The 20369-nt window shown below is 40.8% G+C and overlaps 1 protein-coding gene across 1 annotated transcript in view; it reads left to right on the top strand.

The window, feature by feature from the left end:
- The window catches only part of gramd1a (GRAM domain containing 1A), a 42047-nt gene extending 26948 nt beyond the window's left edge, over window positions 1-15099 (top strand). Inside the window, exons 6-20 of the mRNA XM_020587125.1 lie at window positions 6-62; window positions 422-502; window positions 1533-1651; window positions 1923-2232; window positions 3373-3526; window positions 4588-4734; window positions 5712-5833; window positions 6563-6705; window positions 8052-8155; window positions 8472-8702; window positions 9200-9284; window positions 9769-9780; window positions 11411-11518; window positions 12614-12734; window positions 12999-15099. Coding sequence (XP_020442781.1) covers window positions 6-62; window positions 422-502; window positions 1533-1651; window positions 1923-2232; window positions 3373-3526; window positions 4588-4734; window positions 5712-5833; window positions 6563-6705; window positions 8052-8155; window positions 8472-8702; window positions 9200-9284; window positions 9769-9780; window positions 11411-11518; window positions 12614-12734; window positions 12999-13097 — 1893 coding nt within the window. The 3' untranslated portion in view covers window positions 13098-15099. The remainder of the gene's footprint in view (window positions 1-5; window positions 63-421; window positions 503-1532; window positions 1652-1922; window positions 2233-3372; window positions 3527-4587; window positions 4735-5711; window positions 5834-6562; window positions 6706-8051; window positions 8156-8471; window positions 8703-9199; window positions 9285-9768; window positions 9781-11410; window positions 11519-12613; window positions 12735-12998) is intronic.
- The last annotated feature ends 5270 nt before the right edge of the window (window positions 15100-20369 follow it).

Here is a 20369-nt window from a genome sequence, read left to right as displayed (position 1 = left end):
CCAAGGAGAAAACTGCCAAGCTCATCCCAAATGCCATCCAGATCAGCACTGACAATGAGAAGGTCAGACTTTAGCACAAATAATATTGGACCCCATTGAAGACCTTTTCAAAATAACTAAAGGCCATCAATTTTAATCTCTTATGAGTCAATACTTTCTCTGTTCGTTACAGCTGCAGTTAACTGCTGCTAAAAAAGTGTGATATCTGTCAGCTGTTGATGCTGTTTACTTCAAATGGTCATGTTTTTTGCCTGTAAAGCAGTATGAAATGAGCTTTTTCACCACTGACTGTGGCAAAGCAAACATCCCAACAGAGGGAGATCATATGTCAAATCCACTGTCACATTTTTCTTTTGTCTTCCTTCCTGTCCCCCACTCCCACCTCCTGTCTCTCTCTCTCTCACTGATATTTACCCCTCAGCATTTCTTCACATCTTTCGGAGCAAGGGATCGTAGCTTTATGCTGATTTTCCGTCTGTGGCAGAATGCACTTTTGGACAAGGTACAGCCTCCTCTCACACACTCCTGGAGTTCTCTGCCGCTGCCTTGTGTGGCAGGACTAGTAGTTAATATCTTAGAATAGAACACAGTGTCAAGAAACAGGAGATGGCTGCATAAACAGACTTGGGAGAACAATTTAAAACACTGTTATTTGCTGAGTTTGAATGTAGACATTTGTGTGGACAGCATTGGTGCACAAACACAAGAGCTTAGTATTAAAGCACAGGGTAAGAGAAGGCAAGATGAAACTTCATGTTATAAGATGTTGACTCTGGATTGGTGTCTGGAATGGAATCAGTGTCACTGCCAAGAACTGTTATTAAAAGCTATATTATTAGTATTAGGATTAAACGTGTATGTCATCTGTCTGTTGTGAAGTCCAATTTCAAGAAATGACCAAAAATGTGCTCACTGATTATTAAGAATTTATTTATTTACTTAGATTATTCAGATAATCAGGTTGCCATTTCCTGAGTTGTTGGCTGCCCCTATTTATACTCCCATACTTAAGTGCCACTTCATTCATTGTTTATTTATACTCCCATACTTAAGTGCCACCTCATTCAATGTTGTCATCATTGTCGTCATCACAATTGATTGACATTCAAGAGGCAATTAGAATCAGTCATTGCTGTCTATATTGCCAAGTGAACAGAGGTGTCCCACACTAGTGAATACACCTCACTGTATTGTGCAGTCATGTTTAGCCACACTCAGTGCTTAATTTGTAAATTATGAGGTCCTGGAATTTCAATTGGTGACGGACCCAGCATGTCACTCTGGGGAGAGGAGATTCCAGAATGAAATAAATACGTCATTGACCGGTGCGAATATTACAGCAACAAATTAAAAGCACACCAGAGACTACATGATGCAGTACCGTTAAATAATCATGTTCTTACCTTCAGTTATTTAAAATGGCCCATAATGTAGTAATGGGGCTACAGAGTTGTGTAATGCATTATAGCAGTACATGATTTCAGTCATTTTAATCTGATCCTAAATATGTATAAATTTGTTTATTTTTACAGTCTCTGTCCCCCAAAGAGCTCTGGCACATTGTACACCAGTGTTATGGCACTGAACTGGGTCTCACTAGTGAAGACGACGACTATGTCTCCCCCACTGCTGAACACATGAACGGCCTACTGTAAGTATTCACGTGTAAAAACATGGTAACATATAGATCTGACAGTCTTATATCATTGATGGTTGTATGTATGCTTCATGTTTTATGAGCTAGTGTTTTTAATGTCAGCTACCGTAATAATTGCCTTAAATGCGTGGTGGGCCAAAGCTTTCCTACCCCTGTCGCTAAGTTCTTTAACAAAAATTTGGGTCATTTCTCTCAGTTTGACTTGCTCTCTACAGTATGTGTCTTTGTTTCACTCACTCTGTCTTCCTCTCCCTCTGTTCCCCAGGCCAGGAGATGAGTCGGTGTCGGTCACAGATCTACTAGACCTGAGCTCAGTGTCGGTTCCCTCCTTGGGCAGCTCTCCCCCTCCTCTGGTGCCCTGTGCTCCGGCCATCCCTTCCTCTACTACAAACCTTGGGAGCTCTTCTCCCCCTTCCTCTGCCTCCTGCCTCCCCATAGAGGTGCCTTCCTCATCTGGTCATATTCCCAGCACTGACCCCCTTGAACCCAGCCTGCCCATCTCGCTCAGCTCGCTACTATCCACCACTCCCACCAACACCTTTGCCTCTGCACCTACTTCTCCTACTGCCTCCTTTGTGAGTGTTCTTCTTTACATCTACACTTATTTGGGAAATAGCTTGTCTTCAGTGTAGTGCAGTGTCTGATTATACCAGAGGTAGGATAATATATATTTTTGTATTGCTTGCTGTGCTTCACCTGAGCAGCTTGTACAACCTGTAGTACTGGCATCGTTTGGCATAATAAAAAATACACATTATGTCAGTACAGCTTTGGACTGTCGGTAAGCAGTGGTTCAACTAAGTAAGCACTTCTGTTTCAATAATCAGAATAAGTACAGACAGAGCAGAAACACCCACTCACTAATTTATCTGCTGTTGCTGTTTGTGTTAGAAGACAGTCTGGTATTTGCAGACAGGTGGCTAACTAGCTTTAGCTACATCACAGGGATGGACTGAATAAACTCGATTCCACACGCTGCTCCATCTGCTCCCTGATGGATTCTCTTCCATGTAATGTCTGTGTTTTTGCAAGTAAACAATGGTGTCTGACAACCTATGATTCATGTTGCAGTTTATAAACAAAGGCAGCGTTAGTTGTGCTTAGCAATTTTTAGTACTACCATCTTTCAAACTGCAGCAATTCTTACATATGGAAAAATAATACATTAGATTAACATTTAAAAACACTAACGAGATAACTGGGACTTTGCTGTGTGCCATACTCCTCCCTGTCTTCCCTTGTTTCCTGGCTACCTCTTTATTTTCAGCGCTTCAGCAAGGGCAAAAATAATAATACAAACAAAAATAAACCAAAACAGAATAAAAGTTAAGTAAATATAACACAAATAGACAGAAATGCTAGACAAACAGGATGTATGAAAGTAAGAATGGGAGTTCAGTGTGTAGTTGTTCTGTTTGGCTCGATTTCCAGTGACTTCTGCTCAGAAGAGCTGCTGTTGTTGTTGTTTCCCCTGCAGTTTTGATCTTGATACAGATCAATCAGGTCCAAGCCAACCTACAGAGAATAAGTGGCGCACTGTGTTGACTGTATGTCGGTCCAGATTAATGGCATGCTTGCAGTGGTATGCTCCAGAGACTCTGTCAATACGAAGTCCACCGAGCAAAGCCCTCTTTGGTCTCAAGTCATATGACTGTGGAGTGATTTTTCCATACAGCTGTCCTCTGCTCTGCTTGTTTTCTCCCTCACTGCATCAGAACCTGGAAGAGGGTGGAGACAGCCAGTCTGAGTCAGCCATTCACATGCTGCCCCCACCAACCCCCAGTCTTGGAAACCTCTCCTCACTCGATATTACCAATGATGAGGATCTGCCCACTGACCCTAGCAACTCCTCTGACACCCAAGAGGAGAGTGAGTGCCATTTGAGTGACTACAAGAACCCAACTTTTAGTTGTATGACTATATTATGTTACAGCAGCCTTTTATTTGAACATTATTTATTTGTAATGGGTGGACTTTGTGGACTGTATGAATGTCATTTTCAGCTTTATCCCGTTAGGGGTCATCACAGCGAATTGTCACGCTGACGATTCGCATGTTGACACTTGACACGTGTTTTACACCAGATGTCCTTCCTGACACAACCCTGACTCAGGCCCGGGCCACAGCGGCGAAAGCTCTGTGCCCTAACCACTAGTCTATCAGGGAACTGTGTAAACTTAAAAATCAGGAAAAACACCACTCATTCTGAACTTGCAGCCAGGTTACCATTCATAGCACTAGGGCTTTGATAAAATCTACTCAGGACTGGTTGCAATTTAATTGTCTGATATAGTATTAATTGTGATTTCATTATGGAAGGTTTTTTAACTATTCTCTTGTGGCCTTTTCTTAATGTACTCATTTAAGTTGGTAGCTTTAATCTGTCTAATCTAAACTAACTTTGTTTTTATGAGTGCTAAAGTGACGTAGCAAGAGTTAGTGAGTTCTGTTTTCCCCCCTCCACATGTTATTAAACTTCATGTAAATGCATGCTGTTGTGGCACAGTCTGATGATTAACCTAAAAATACCTCCCATTTGGCAAGATAATGATATAATTGCCTGGAGGTTTAATATTAATGGCAGAGATCATATTTCAGAAGATTATAATGTGCAAACCAGAAACTGCTCAGTCAATATGCCTTCACCTGTCCAGGAATAAAAAGAAGATATTCAGCAGAAATCTGCATTTCCTGTGAATTCATTTGGCAGTAAAATCATTACCAATACTAGAGTGAATGTGATTATTACAGTGTCAAATTTGCAGCTAAAACACATACAGTAGTCTTTAATTTGGAACCTGCTGGGTATTTAAGACTCCAAACAAAACAGGGATAAATGTTGAACCACAACAAAAAATATCAAGGGCATTGAAATAACCAAAGGAGCCTAAAGAGAGGTAAATGTTTAACATGTTCTTCTTGACGCCAAGGTGAAGTGGAGTCGTTCTGTGCTGACCTGAGCGGGCGGGTGCATGTTAACACCGCGTTCCGCATGAGTGTAGACAAACTGCACGACCTGCTCTTCTCTGCCGACACACATTTCATCCAGCATCTCTTCTCTCAGCGACACTTTACTGGTAGGTAGAACACACACACACATACAATGATTAAAACTCTGTACTTCAGCAGCCTCTATGGACCTTAGCTTGTTGCGTAACATTAAGTGCAAGAGAGCAAGTTTTTCTTGTTGAGACAGTGACAGTTGGTGCTCATTGTTGCTTTTGTCAGAGTAAAAAACAGTCACTAACTGTTTGTCTGTTGTGTAGCACTTATCTGCCATTAAAATCAAGTGTACGTGCACTGCAGGTATGTATGTGTTGCCAAAGTGTTAATTATCCATGGAATTAAGAGAAGCACCAGTAAACAGTTGTGCTTGATATACTTAGATTGTGGAAACAGGTTTTTGGTGTTGCTTTTCCTTTTCATAGTAGTTCTGTTGCTCCAAGCTGCTGTCCACCATCTGGTAAATACAAATGTGATTAAACCCCCCACTCCACCCCTGAGACATGCTGTTTCCAGCTGTTTTGTGCTACTAATCAGGGTGCAATATTAGTGCTGTATGATGTGTTAACTTCCCTTTATCGTTAGTTAATAGTTTATTTGTCACTCCTTATGCCCTGTTTTCTAATTGTACTGCTACACGTATTGTTTGAATTGACAGACTTGCATTTGAAGCCATCTTTGCATAAAACGGTGTATATTTTGGATGTTTTTCTCTAGTTTTGAATGAGGATGGAGGTGGAGCTGTGATTTTGCCAGTGGCTACCCCAATCGGGAGGCCCAGCATGCTAGGGAACATTGTGTAGCTCTAATTGGGGTGTTGCTTTCTTTCTTCAGGAGAAAGGAGCGTGTATTGACTCACTCACTCTCTCTCTCTCTCTCTCTCTCTCTCTCCTCACCCCTTCTAAATCTCATGGTTTCTTTCTCTGTTTCATTCATAAATTATGAGCCTCTTGTGTCCTTTCACTTTCTCATTTTCACAAAACCACCCTTCACAAATCTTTGTGTCTGTTATTCTCTCTTGATCCTCTCACATCCTCTGTCTCTCTCTCAGACCTGTCGGTGGGTGAATGGCAGCTGGACAGCAGCAGTGGGAATACCAGTCGTGTGCTTAGTTACACCATTGCCCTCAACAACCCCCTCGGCCCCAAAACTGCCCCTGTGGTGGAGACACAGGTCAGTCCTTGACAAATACCAGCCTTTTTTTAGCTTCATTTTTGCCACACATGAATTAGACAGAAACTGGACATTAAACTGTGCGTATGTAGTCGTGCCAGGAAGTGATCTGGAGATTTTAAATTTGTTCTTTGTACTGTCTTAAGTTTTAGTCTCAATTAGGGTTCAAGTGCAGGTATCAGTGCTGAACGTGAAAAAAGGTTTTACACATCATGAAAACAAATGAAGAATTTCATTTAGATATTATGTATCTATAGTTTGTAAATGCCGTTACATCTGCTTGGACCAAATCATCGCTCCCATAAAATTAAACCTTGGATATAACTTCAAGTTACAAGATGGCATCATTATATTTAGTAGATTTTTTTTTTCCAGGATTAATTAATTAATCCCATTCTCTCTGGCACTTAGGTTAATTTCCTGGCTGTGGTGTTGGGCTGCTGTGTTTATACAGAGCAAAAACTGACTGTGTAACTGCTGTGACAGGGCAGTTTGATGTTGTATATGCAGTGGTAGTGTTTCTTTTGACAGTTTGTTACTAGTTGTAACATTGATTTAGTTTTCCCTGAAACACTCAGTTATTTACAGAGGATAGAAAACTTTAGTAACATACAGTCAAAGAATCTCTGACTAGCAGATGTGTCAGTTGATGGGTTTTGTCACATATCAGAGGAAACAAATGTTTTCATACCATTAACTATCCACCTCTACTGTTCTTCCTGCTTCCAGACGTTGCATAAGAGCAGCATCCGAGGTGAGTGCTACGTGGTGGACTCGGAGGTCATCACCTCAGGTATTCCCTACCAGGACTATTTCTATACTGTCCACAGATTCTGCCTCACCTCCATCAACGAGCACAAGAGCCGACTCAGGTTTGTTGTCTTACTGGGGAAATCCACGTGGGTGTTTTTCTTTGAGCTTCAGGCTTATGGGGACCACATTTAAATCAGAATAGTCACAAGTAGAGAACTGCAGATTACAGCCATGTTGATTGTGCAGCTACAAGAGCTCAGTGATTTTATGACGGATCCTCTCAGCTGTTGTGTCTGTTTAAAAGGGGATGTTATTTAATGCACTGATGATGTATGCTAAACAAAACATTCATTAAGAGATCTTTTACTTTCAGTGTAAAAAAAAAATCTTCCTTCAAACTTGCTTTTTAAGTGAAAAATGTATTACTGAAAGTTGTAGTGACAATTCATTTTGGTGTTACAGTTAACACTCTTAGAAGAAGGGATCTGACACATACCTTCCACTAATGATTTTTTTTTGTCAACCTAATATGAGGATTAACCGGAGCACCGCATGTTTATAGAAGCCAGTAACATTGGTGACAGTAGAGATGGGATATGTACAGTAACATAGCTGGTTTCATCAATCTGTTAAAGCAATGGCTTTCTGTCATCCTGACACAGATCACTTTTACATTAACGTTTGTCATGGCTTCATTCAGACATAGCCATGACAGTGGTAGAGAGAGCCACAGTGCATGCATGATATTCACCATAACCACAAGATTGGACAGTGCATTAAGTCACATATAATGTATGAGGCCAGCGTTTTCATTACTACAACATGGGTGAACCTGCGTCTTTGTCGTTTCTGGTGAACTGAAGAATGGAAGACACTGTCATGACGTTTACAGAATAGTGACCAGAGTGATCGTTCAGACATAAAGACGACATCTTCAGATGCCATCAGATTAATGCAAACAATTGCAAGTTCGAAAGGGGCCTAGGATGAGCGGAAGAGTACGTGTTTTCAAGTGTTAAAAAAAAAACAAAAAAACACGACATCCGAACCAAAGAACACCAAAATTCCATAACGGCTGCATAGCACAGATGCTACTTAACACACCTCTGTATGTTTCCTTGTTTACACATGTGCCTTCATTTTGCAGCATAATAAATGATGTAAGCTATAGTTGAGTGGCAAAATCCTCTTCCTTGGGGACTCTCACTGGTATATCAAACAATCCCATGAGAGTAGTTTCTTCTTTGTGTCATCTCATCTCCCTTGCTGCTCTCCTGCTTAAAAGGAAAAAGTCACTCAAACATTAAAAAGCCGCCAGCCAATGTTGCTTTCATTTCCAGACACTGTTAGGGTTAGGGTTAGCAATATAGGGCATGTTGGATTCTTCTTCACAAACAATATGAAGGTTTTTCCCCTTGTTCAGAACAATAAAATAAACAGGGTTGTTTGCTTTTCCTTTCCCCAGAATTTCCTCAAACATCTGCTACAGGAAGCAGCCGTGGAGCCTAGTGAAAGCATTGATTGAAAAGAATACCTGGAGTGGTATTGAGGAGCACTACAGACACATGGGTGAGTCACGTGGTCCGCCTCTACCAGCGTATCTCTGTACACACACAGTCTGTGGAAAGTGAATTGAGCTATTAAGGAACATAAGCGGAGCACAGCTGACATAAAGCCAAATGTTGCAGCATATGGTTCATGCGGTTCATTGTTTATGTACTTTATGTTTTTACAGGTAAAACTGACAATATCACAGTGGGGTGGGATGTTCTCTTTTGACAGATGACGGCTATTCAAACGAACAAAGTGACTTTAGTTATGTTTTGGTGTGCAGAGGATTTGCAAAACAAGCCTCAAAAATGTTCATTCACTTTGCCCCATGCAGAGAGCGAGGTGTGTAAGCTGGAAGCGCTGCTGCGGTCTGAAGTCACTGTGGTCACCACAGGTGAAGCAGTGGGTGCTGACGCTGCTAAGACCCCACCGGCCTTGCGCCGCCGCAAACGCACCTGCTCTAGGCGGCAGGGCGAGCGGGAGAGAGAGAGGGAGGTGGGAGGATTGGGCACCACAGACCAAGTGGGCAGAAGAGTTGGAGACAACAGGGACCGAAGAGAAGCCAGTAAGTCGGCCAGAAAAGGTATCCACACTAAAAACCTGCATCCATGTTCTATGTAATACTGCCCTCTAGTGGTTCTGTGCAGTCACTTTACATAAAGTGCAATATAGAGTAAAGGTCTTGGAAAAATCCTCAAACTCTTACTTTATATGAATTAGCAATATTTTTATTGGTTAATCCATTTGCCCATCTATTCATCCACTTTCAGCTGTTTATCCAGGTTTAGATTATGGTTAATGATTAATTATATTCAGAATTAATGACAAAAATGTGTTTTAAATAAACTGATATTTATTTCACATTGCATCAGAAATAATTCTAGGCCTGTTTTTATGGGTAGCTTTCATGCTTTAGGTGGTGTGACATTGAAACAGGTATTAAGTTGCATTTTATCTGGTATTAAAAATATCTTAAATAGTCTTAAATTTAACTTGGTGAACCCATGAGAAAAGTGCTGTTCATCAAATGCTTTGGTGTGTGAACGTTTGTTTGTGTTTTAGGTACTCAGTATATGAATCTGGGAGAGCGCGCACATGGTAGAGGACACAACAGTATATCTACTATCCTCCTCATAGTCAGCTTCATGTAAGTTCCAGTGTTGTGCTGTGTGTTTGTGGACTCTCTGAATCCCTGGTCTGAACTTCCCTTGTGGCTATTTTAATTCAAAATCATTTCCAGTATGTTTTATGTTTATACATTGATCATTTGAATTTTGTGAGGGGGGTTTTCACTAGTAATCTCACACACAAGGTACTCAGAACAGAGATGAGCATTTCTAAATCATGTTATTATATAAGAAAGGGATTTTGTGAGTGTGCAATTACTGAGTGAAAATCTGTCCACACATAAAAGCATGTGTGTCCTTGCATGTGGTTTTCTATATTGTGGGAATTTAGGGCATTTGATTGTATATTTTGATTATGGTAGCACTCTGCTGTCTTGGTTCTGTCCATGTCTGAGCACCTCACTCACACAATTAGATACCGATCTTGCATATTAACAGCCTCACGATACCTTTCTTGCTATTTCTCTTTTCCCCCCTCCTTTCTGCAATACTTCTTGTGCATAGGATCTGTATCAGGTTCGTATGAGAGGCTTTGATTTTATACAACTGGCTGCATAAACATGAGCTCTGAGGATAATCATTTTCTTGCAAGAAGAATCCACCATTTAAATCTGTCAGGGTTTGTCCAGATCGAATGTGAAGTGAATGTGGGTGCTTTCACGCAAAATTTGTTTCACATTTGTTTGCCACAAACATCCAAAGGACTGGACAGATGTTTGCCAACAACACACACCTCTACTCCATGTGTGTATGTGCCTTTACACATTCAGTCTGCCTTTAAGGTTTGCTTTGCATTCAGTCTGAAAACACCTGTTGTGTGTGATCTCTGTATATCAGGGCTGGTTTCCAGTGTCTTGTTTACTTTGTTGTTGTACCACATTTCCCTTAACCTGATTCATGTATCACCAGTTCAGTCAAAGGTTTCCTTATAGTTCCCAAAATGACTCACAACAACCCTCAAAGAATAAGTCTCAGTGTGTTTACCTGACAAGAATTGAGGCAGCATTGCATTCTGGTTTATGGTGTAGTTACTGCCAGTGGAGAAACTGTTTCATAAATGTGCCACTGTTGACTGTCAATGATGAGTCTAGAAAAAAGTAAAGGTGCACCAATTGATCGGCAGAGATGGAAATGGCTGGTTTTCAGTGCGATTGGCTTTGACCGGTGACCTGCTGATCACCCTGAGATTTCTGAGCCTGTGTCGATCAGATTTAGAGACACGACAGTCCACGTCAATGACACAGAGACACAGACCAGAAGCATAGCATGTGCAGTGCATAGTTTTTCACATGCACCTCGAGCGAGACTTGTGCTCGTGTCTGTACCGGGCGCATATTCATTTGTGTAGTGGAGGTGCTTGGTGAACAAAAAGCACACAGAGGAGGAAATTAGTGGCTACACATGAAATGCATGTATATGTACAGTGTGTCCAAACTGTGGTAAAACCCAGCAAATACCAACTACACACACTTTGTAAAGAACTGTGTGTTCAGTAGGACTGATGTAACAGACATTCTTCTGTTTCTATTACTTGTTGAACCTATTTATAACTTCATTTTTAGTTGGTTTGTAAAACAAAGAAGAAAAAAGTGAAAATGTAATACTTTAATACATTTTGTTTTTTGCCATTTAATTTTTTATTCAAGAAAAGTTGCAAAAATGTCTGTGGATGCTGACGATTACAGTTCTTAGAAAATAGGAATCAGTCAAAATTGGTAGGTCAGAGTTTTAAAAAATATGAAAGCGGAATTGGCCAAGAAAATTGCAATTGGTGCATCTGTAGGAAAAAGTCTTCATTCTGCAGTGAAACTGGCGCCAAGGTCACATCACCTAAATCTGAGCCAAACACAGCCCAGGAATGCAACGTGTGTGTATCAGTAGTAGTTTGTAACGCTAATGTTGGTGTCAAGGTGGATTTTTCATGTAACAAAATGACAGTGTGTTATCTTAGGACCTGGGTCAAGAGTGAACCCTTCAATATTTATGTCCTCTCATGTTTTTCTGTTTGTCTTGGCATTTTGCTGTTTATATCTCACTGAGGTTCTCTCACTAATTCATTGAAGCTTTTTTTTTTTTCCTTTTTACTATTTGTGTGCATTTTCATGCCAGACCAAAAATTATGCTCTTATCTTTCTGTCCCGGTCAGTCTGGTGGTGCTGGTGGCTCTCAACATGCTGCTGTTCTATAAACTCTATGCTCTAGAGAGAGCGGCCCATACACTGGAAACATGGCACTCCTATTCTGTTGCTGACAGGTAAATACACCGCACTGTTTTTCACACTGACACAGGCACTTGTTATCTCCATTCCTCACCCAGCGGGACTGTGTTGTTAATTGGTGTTTGGTCCCAGGCTTGTGGAGTTATTCCTCTGGGATCTGAGGTCTGTAATGTCCCTTTGAGTTTTCAGTTATTGCATAGCAACAAGTATTCCCTTGCCTTTTCAAGGTACGTAGATGAAAATTACCTTAAAACAGCTTTAATCAATGTTTTTTTAACAGTAGAGCACATTAATTCTTGTTTGCAGAAGAGGTGAATCCAAAGAGAAAGCAGCTTTTGACATCTTTTAGTTCAGTATTTAGGATTTCTGACCGGCACCTTTAGTGTTTTAGCTTGCTTTCGCTGCTTTCAACAGTGTGTTTGGGTCACCGCCTACTCGGCAGCAAACGGCACAGAACAATTAGACAGACACGGTGACTAGCTGATGAACATAGTGGACCATTTGCCAACTAAGAAAACCAGGTGATTCCCTCGGGTTTGTTGAGGGCAAGCTAGAACTAAAAGGAACTCTGGTATTGCACTTGCATTTATCAGGCGGGCACGAACATGACTCTAAATGAATGATAATGTTCTTTTGTTTCTGCTGGATATGTAAATATGCAGCTGTTTACTAACAGGTCTGTTGCATGAACTTAAAGGTTATGATACAGTATAGATCACAACTGAGTGCACACTTGGTCAGTTCATTAAAATGTTGTCACAGGTGTTTTCACTTTTGTTGCCCTGAGTTTGTACTTTGGGGTCTGAATATTCGTTGTACTCTGTGTAATCTGTTTGAATTTACAGATAATTGAAAACAAATATTCTAGCTTAAAAGTAATACAGTTATTGTAAAATGGAACATTTTAATTCTATTGCACAGCCTGTACTCAGTTTTGTTGAGTAGTGTTGTTTGCAGCTTACCAAGTCTTAAACGGGTCTTAAACCTGCACCCTAATGCAGGTTTAAGACCTGTGAGTATGCTACTGACTGTAGACTTTTTAATGGTTTTAATGGTCTCCATTCTGCTTGCCTTCCTCTTTCCACCTTCCCCTCTTTGTCTCCACTCCCCTGTTTTACTCCTCTCCCCAGTCCTTTGCCCCAGACAGCTGGAGAGTGGGCTCAGGTCTTGCAGCTCCAGAGGCAGTTTCACCAGGCTCAGCTCAGCAAGTGGCAGCAGATCCTGCAGTCCTCTGTAACACTCCTTGACCAGGTGTGTGTGTGTGTGTGTGTGTGTGTGTGTGTGTGCGTATTTCTGTTTAATTTATTACTCTGTGAAATAAAACACTCATAGTGCCGGTCTACAGGGATACCATTGTTTTAATGTGTCACACAAGCTGCTTGTGCTCATCATATGCTGGATGTTGTCACTGCATTATGTAACCCAGTCTACCTGACTCAATATTCCCTTCGAATGCTCTCTCTCTCTCTCTCTCTCACCCCCCCACCACCAACCCTACTGTTGTTTATCTCCCAGATGAAGCAGTCTTTAGAAAAGCTCCACCAGGGCATCGTGGTCCCAGAGGCACAGCAGCACTCCACTGACACCCTCTCAGAGTCCCTTACTGAAGCCTGAAGAAATGGTATACTGATGAAATACAGTCCATTTACTGGTATAACAACAACTGATCTGTGACTCCTTGATCTGTTCAGACCATCCACTGTCCGAGGATCACAGAGACATTTCATATTGGATTGTATTCCAGAATCATTTTACCTCTGACCTCCCAATTCTTCGACTATCACAGACTTAAGTTCCTCTTGTGACCTGCAACATTTCATAGATTCTGGAAGGTGGTAGCTGGGAACAGTTAGATGCATTTGCCTCTAGTAAATGCCTGCTGAAATAAAAAGAGGGGACACTACTCTCTGAAAGAAAGGAGGAGACAAGGGGAGCACTGACAGGTGCAGGATGACTCTCGCTTTTTCCTTCAGGAGTTTGCTGCTCTTTCATGTTTGAATTGAGCCCCGCCAAATGCTGACAGTCCTCTGCAAAAGACGATGAGGAACATTTCAGCACCAGACACTTTAGGTTTCACCCTAATTTTTAGACATGATATGGAAATGTATCCCAAACACACTCCCACTCTTTGCGGCCCTGTCTGGGTTTTATCTTTCTTGGAAATCAGTATGTTGGGTTGTTTGTCAGGACAGCAAACAGTTTCTTAGACCATTACAGTATTTATTATTACCAGTAACTTTTGATCTGAAGTCCTGTCCTGCTCTTAAGAAGTCATGTGGTGGGTATGTGTGCTCTGATTTTCTGTCGCAGTTTGGACCAACAGGAGCTACACAAGAACGATTACTGGTCACAGCAATAATGGCATTAGTGATTCTAGTACTTTTTGAGTATTTCAAAGTAGTATATAATAATTATAATGATGAGGTTGATGGTGCATTGTGTGTGTGTGTGTGTGTGTGTGTAGAAGCAGTGGGAAAAAATAAGCAAAGAAAATTTTGGATTAACAACACTGTGCATGATTGTGAAGGCTTCAATGTTAGTGTTTCTTTTTTGGGTTTTCTCTTTCATATTTGGTTGCTCACTCTTTGCATCACAGAGTCAGACCTTAACGGTTCAGGATTTAGACTTGATCAGGTAAGAAACCTGAAGTATCGGAGCAGGAAGCTTCTGCTGGGTTAGACATTTCAAATCAGAAGGACCAACCAGTTTTATAAGCCCAAGTGAAGGAAAAGGGAACCTGTTGTGCAGTATTTGTGTTTGTAAGATCAATTTGACTCACTTATTTTTTCATTTAACATTTAATTCCTTTGTCATTTTCTGTCTTTATTTCTTTGTTTTCATCCTCTCTTCTCTATCCTGTGGCCTCTGAAGTAAAAAACATCACCCGCCTGTACACCCTCTTTTTATTCTTTTACTTATCACTCAGCCCTGCTTTTCCTCTGTGCTCGCTCTCCCCCTTCACCCACTCACTTACTCTGTTCCTCTGAAAATGGTGGCTACAGAAGCATGTGGGCTCTGCTGTGCATGGCCCGCCACGGGTAACAGAAAGATGTAATATTTGGTTGTCTCCAGTGCAAGAGAGCTGAAGGAGGAGCAGGGATGAGAATGTACTGTAAAGATGAGACTGTACACCCACACCATGGAGAGAAATGAAAAGTTCTAAAACACCCAACAACTTGTGTTTGAGTCTGTCTTTACCTTCAAACGTACTTAGGTCAAATAAGGCTGCAACAAACCATTATTGTCATTATTGTACTTATCGTTTCGCCCATAAAATTTCAGAGAAGTTCAACAAAACTGTGATATGTTGTCCAACCAAAATATTCAGCTTAATATTACAGAAGGAAAAGTAAGCCAGCAAAAAAAAAAAACACGTTTGAGATGCTGGAACCAGGGAGTTTTTCTGGAGTTTTGCTTAAAAATGTACTTTACAATTGATCAACATGAAAAAAAATTTCTGCCAATTCATTAAAAGATTGTTTCTTAACAGCGCAATCCGTGGCAGTAAAAATCAAGTGTCTCCAACAGTAAGATTTATCAGACACCACTGACACATTTCTTATTTACAGAATGACTTGCCGAACGACCTTTAACACAAGGCTACGACTGATGATTATCAGTGTCATTTAATTTTCCCCCAAGCTAACTCTTTCTCTTTCGCCGCTGCAGCCATGTTTTTGTTGTTTTTTTTTTTTTTACCAACAGTCAGAAACCCAGATTTTCAGTTAACTATCATCTCTGACAAATAACAGCACTAACTGCTCACAATGGAGAAATGTTTGGTGTTGTTGCTTTGTGAAACAATGAAAGGATGATTTCACTGATAGTGAAATGTTTGATTCCATAAGCAACACACAGGTCAGATAAAGGAAGGTGATTTTAATCAGCATGTCCTTGATTTTATTTCACAGTTAAATTGCTAAACATTTTTATTAGGAGATCGCTTTGTGCAACAGAAATCTTATTGGAACAAGAGTACTGTGTTCAAGTTATTCTAGTTTTGTGGACATGTGTTCATTCTGTGTTGACATTTCTCAGTCAGGAAAGACAAGTCTCTCTGATCACAAGAAGCCATGACCACTGCAGGGTTATGGCCCTTGTGCAAAAACCACTTGGCCATTATGTGTTTCTGTTTTAGTAGAATTAGTTTACAGACCGTTCTTCTAAGAGCATTAGCAAAATGCCTGAATACACTGAGGTCATTTCCTTAGTGCTTTTCATGGGGAATGATTTTTTTCTTACCTTGGAAAAATTGAGTTAAGAAATTGCACCTAGTGACTCAGTATATTTGAATTTGACCACTGCTGATCTGGGAAAAAAAAAACATCAAAATTGTTTGTGTGGAGAAGGGCTAGTGACCAGGTTCAAGCCTCTGTACCGGGAATAAAATTATAGATTTTACTGTAAAATGGAAAAAGAAAAAACTTCTAAAAATGAGGATGAAAATGCATTTGGCTTAATACAGCCCAATACGCCACTGTATATCAACCGACATCTGCCATTCACTTCACTGGTTGGTTCATCTTTGCAGAACAAGGCATTTAGATGACAAAAACAAATGCTTACCCAAAAAGTACATTGCTTAGTAAGCAGTGTCAGAGTTTCTTGAATAGCCCACTGGTTGGTTCATCTGTGCGGAACAAGGCATTTAGATGACAAAAACAAATGCTTACCCAAAAAGTACAATGCTTAGTAAGCAGTGTCAGAGTTTCTCGAATAGCCTTAAAGAGAAAAAAATGTAACAGTGAGCGTCCAGTAATTCTGTATTAATTTATCAGTTCGTGTGGTGCAAGTGCCTTCTCTCGGCAGTGTTTGGCTGCCATCTAGTGTTCATCAGTGCTCAATAGCAGACTGTCTTGAAAGAGAAGCAACTACAGATGCTTATTTCTTTCCATTTTACAAGCACAAAAGATTTGTAATGCGCTTCAGTTCTACCCTTGTGGTTTCCACTGGCTTCTCTACAGGAGGCACACCGGACAGGTTTTGTGGTACATTTGCCCACAGTAGTTTCTGAAGATATTAGCAGTTGGCCGAGCCCTTAGTTCTACAGAAACGCTAAGACCTTAGTGTGAATTTGCACATCAGTGGAAGTTTTCACTACAGACCAATTCGACTGGAAGTGACGCTTTCACATCACGCCTCCAGATAACTGGTAAAGCTGCACGCTTGTTCTTTTGGTGTGATACATACAGTGAGGAACAGAAGTATTTGAACACCCTGCGATTTTACAAGTTCTCCCACTTAGAAATCATGGAGGGGTCTGAAATTCACATTGTAGGTGCATTCCCACTCTGAGAGACAGAATTAAAAAAAAATTTCAGGAAATCACATTGTATGATTTTTAAAGAATTTATTTGTCTTGCACTGCTGAACATAAGTATTTGAACACCTGAGAAAATCAGTGTTAATATTTGGTACAGAAACTTTTGTTTGCAATTATAGAGGTCAAATGTTTCCTGTAGCTCTTGACCAGGTTTGCACACACTGCAACAGGGATTTTGGCCCACTCCTCCACACAGATCTCCTCTAGATCTGTCAGGTTTCGGGGCTGTCGCTGAGCAACGCGGAGTTGAAGCTCCCTCCAAAGATGTTGTATTGGATTGAGGTCTGGAGACTGGCTAGGCCACTCCAGAACCTTGATATGCTTCTTACGGAGCCACTCCTTGGTTATCCTGGCTGTGTGCTGCGGGTCGTTGTCATGTTGGAAGACCCAGCCACGACCCATCTTCAATGCTCTGATTGAGGGAAGGAGGTTGTTGCTCAAAATCTCACAATAAATGGCCCCATTCATCCTCTCCTTAATACAGTGCAGACGTCCTGTCCCCTTCGCAGAAAAGCACCCCCAAAGCATGATGTTACCACCCCCATGCTTCACAGTAGGGATGGTGTTCTTGGGATGCAACTCATCCTTCTTTTTCCTCCAAACACGACGAGTGAAGTTTAGACCAAAAAGTTCTACTTTGGTCTCATCTGACCACATGACTTTCTCCCATGCCTCCTCTGGATCATCCAGATGGTCTTTGGCAAACTTCAGATGGGCCTGGACATGTGATGACTTGAGCAGGGGAACCTTCCGTGCAATGCATGATTTGAAACCATGACGGCGTAGTGTTCTACCGACAGTGACCTTTGAAACTGTGGTCCCAGCTCTCTTCATGTCATTGACCAGCTCCTTCCTTGTAGTTCTGGGCTGATTCCTCACCTTTCTTATCATCAGTGATACCCCACGAGGTGAGATCTTGCATGGCGCCCGAGTCCGAGGGAGACTGACAGTCGTCTTTAGCCTCTTCCATTTTCTAACAATTGCTCCAACAGTTGATCTATTTTCACCAAGCTTTTGCCCCCGTAGCCCTTTCCAGCCTTGTGGAGGTCCACAGTTTTGTCTCTGGTGTCTTTTGACAGCTCTTTGGTCTTGCCCATGGTAGTAGTTGGCGTCTGACTGACTGTGGGGTGGACAGGTGTCTTTAAAGAGCTCAGACAGGTGCTACTAATTTAGATTAATGAGTGGAGTAGAGGTGGACTTTTTCAAGGCACAGTAACAGGTCTTTGAGAGCCAGAATTCTTGCTGTTTCTCAGGTGTTCAAATACTTATGTTCAGCAGTGCAAGACAAATAAATTCTTTAAAAATCATACAATGTGATTTCCTGAAATTTTTTTTTTAATTCTGTCTCTCAGAGTGGGAATGCACCTACAATGTGAATTTCAGACCCCTCCATGATTTCTAAGTGGGAGAACTTGTAAAATCGCAGGGTGTTCAAATACTTCTGTTCCTCATTGTAACTGGTCTGGTGTAATAAAGTGTCACAGGAAGTGACACTGTAGTCCCAGATGCCATTTTAGTGAGAGGTTTTCACTGTGCTAAAACTTGTAGGCAGCTTTAAGGAGCAAATTAAATTCAGCGGTGGACCTGCTACTTGAAACAGCCCATTTAAAACTGCATGATCATATTTTAATTGAAAGGGAACTCAACTGAAATCTAGCTTTAGATTGCTGTTGCACAAAAACATCTTTATAGCTGGTTTTTGCATTCTGAGCTCACGGGATCAAGGGAAACAGTTAAAAACATCATTGTGCTGTTTCAGAATTTAACATAAAACTGGGTCTTGCCTCAGTTGCTTGCCCGGCCCAGAATAACACATTAAAACATGACTGGTGCTGTGTTTTTTATAGAGGTGAACCCAGAATGTACACTGCCTGATGATTGCACTTTCCTTCATTTGAGAGCGAATCATTCAAAACTCTGAGAACACTTGAAATTTTAATCAGCTGTCCTCCAGGGAGGAGCCTAAACATTTATGCATTTAATCCAGAAAACATGTCTGTTGGTGAGCAGATATGTGAAGGTGGTGGGTGATCACGCTCCTGTTGAGTCATATTTAGATTTGTGACTTTTTCCACCAGACATGAAGCAGTCATGAATCACCGATCTCCCACTCCACAAGTGACAGTTCATCTCATGTGGTCGCATCTGCTCAGTTAAAATCTGCTCTCAATTTTGTATGTTAAACTTGACAAAGGAAATTTAAGGGATCAACTGTGTTGTTGGTTTGAGTTTGATAGTTTACGTACTGACGGAGCTGCTAAGACTGTTCAGGGGTCTCCTTGAAGTTTAGATATTGATGTGTGATCTCCTCTGATCAACCTGCAGTGAACATATTTTCTTTGTATTTTTAATTTATTGTGCCCCATTTTGACTAAATGCTGAAATGATTCTAGGGGAAAATAACAAATATTTGTAATGTTTTGCCATTTAAACAGGTCTAAATGAAACACTGAACATCAGAACACAATATCAGCTATTGTACCAGTATTTCCTCTGTTGGATTTAGCTGCATTCACAACACAACAGCAGGAAAATTAGCTGTTATATATATATAGTCCTACTTTATTTTTAAAAAATATATTTCATGTCTTTTTGTTATTAAATGTTTTGATTGTTGTAGCATTAAACCAGTTTTTATTTGCACCACAGCTTTAACAAACCTGCAGAAGAAACACTGAAATACCTTTGGTTAATTTTTTTTTCTTTCCACAGTTATAGCTCATATTGGTCAAACCCCTATCTCAACACACGGTGTGTAATGAAATATGACAAAACTAATTTAAAACTCATAAGCATGTCAGTTGTTTTGATACACTCATAAACATGCAAGTTGTGACCACAATCTTATAGGACTGTATATATACAGGTGCTGGTCATATAATTAGAATATCATCAAAAAGTTGATTTATTTCACTAATTCCATTCAAAAAGTGAAACTTGTATATCATATTCATTCATTACACACAGACTGATATATTTCAAATGTTTATTTCTTTTAATTGTGATGATTATAACTGACAACTAATGAAAACCCCAAATTTGGTATCTCAGAAAATTAGAATATTGTGAAAAGGTTCAGTATTGAAGACACCTGGTGCCACACTCTAATCAGCTATTTGACTCAAAACACCTGCAAAGGCCTTTAAATGGTGTCTCAGTCTAGTTCTGTAGGCTACACAATCATGGGGAAGACTGCTGACCTGACAGTTGTCCAAAAGACCACCATTGACACCTTGCACAAGGAGGGCAAGACACAAAAGGTCATTGCAGAAGAGGCTGGCTGTTCACAGAGCTCTGTGTCCAAGCACATTAATAGAGAGGCGAAGGGAAGGAAAAGATGTGGTAGAAAAAAGTGTACAAGCAATAGGGATAACCGCACCCTGGAGAGGATTGTGAAACAAAACCGATTCAAAAATGTGGGGGAGATTCACAAAGAGTGGACTGCAGCTGGAGTCAGTGCTTCCAGAACCACTACGCACAGACGTATGAAAGACATGGGTTTCAGCTGTCGCATTCCTTGTGTCAAGCCACTCTTGAACAACAGACAGCGTCAGAAGCGTCTC

This window comes from Monopterus albus, unplaced genomic scaffold, assembly GCF_001952655.1.
Source record: "Monopterus albus unplaced genomic scaffold, M_albus_1.0 scaffold440.1, whole genome shotgun sequence".
Lineage (NCBI taxonomy): Eukaryota > Metazoa > Chordata > Actinopteri > Synbranchiformes > Synbranchidae > Monopterus > Monopterus albus.
Note: the sequence above shows the minus strand (reverse complement) of the source record. Positions and strands in the feature narration are given on the sequence as shown.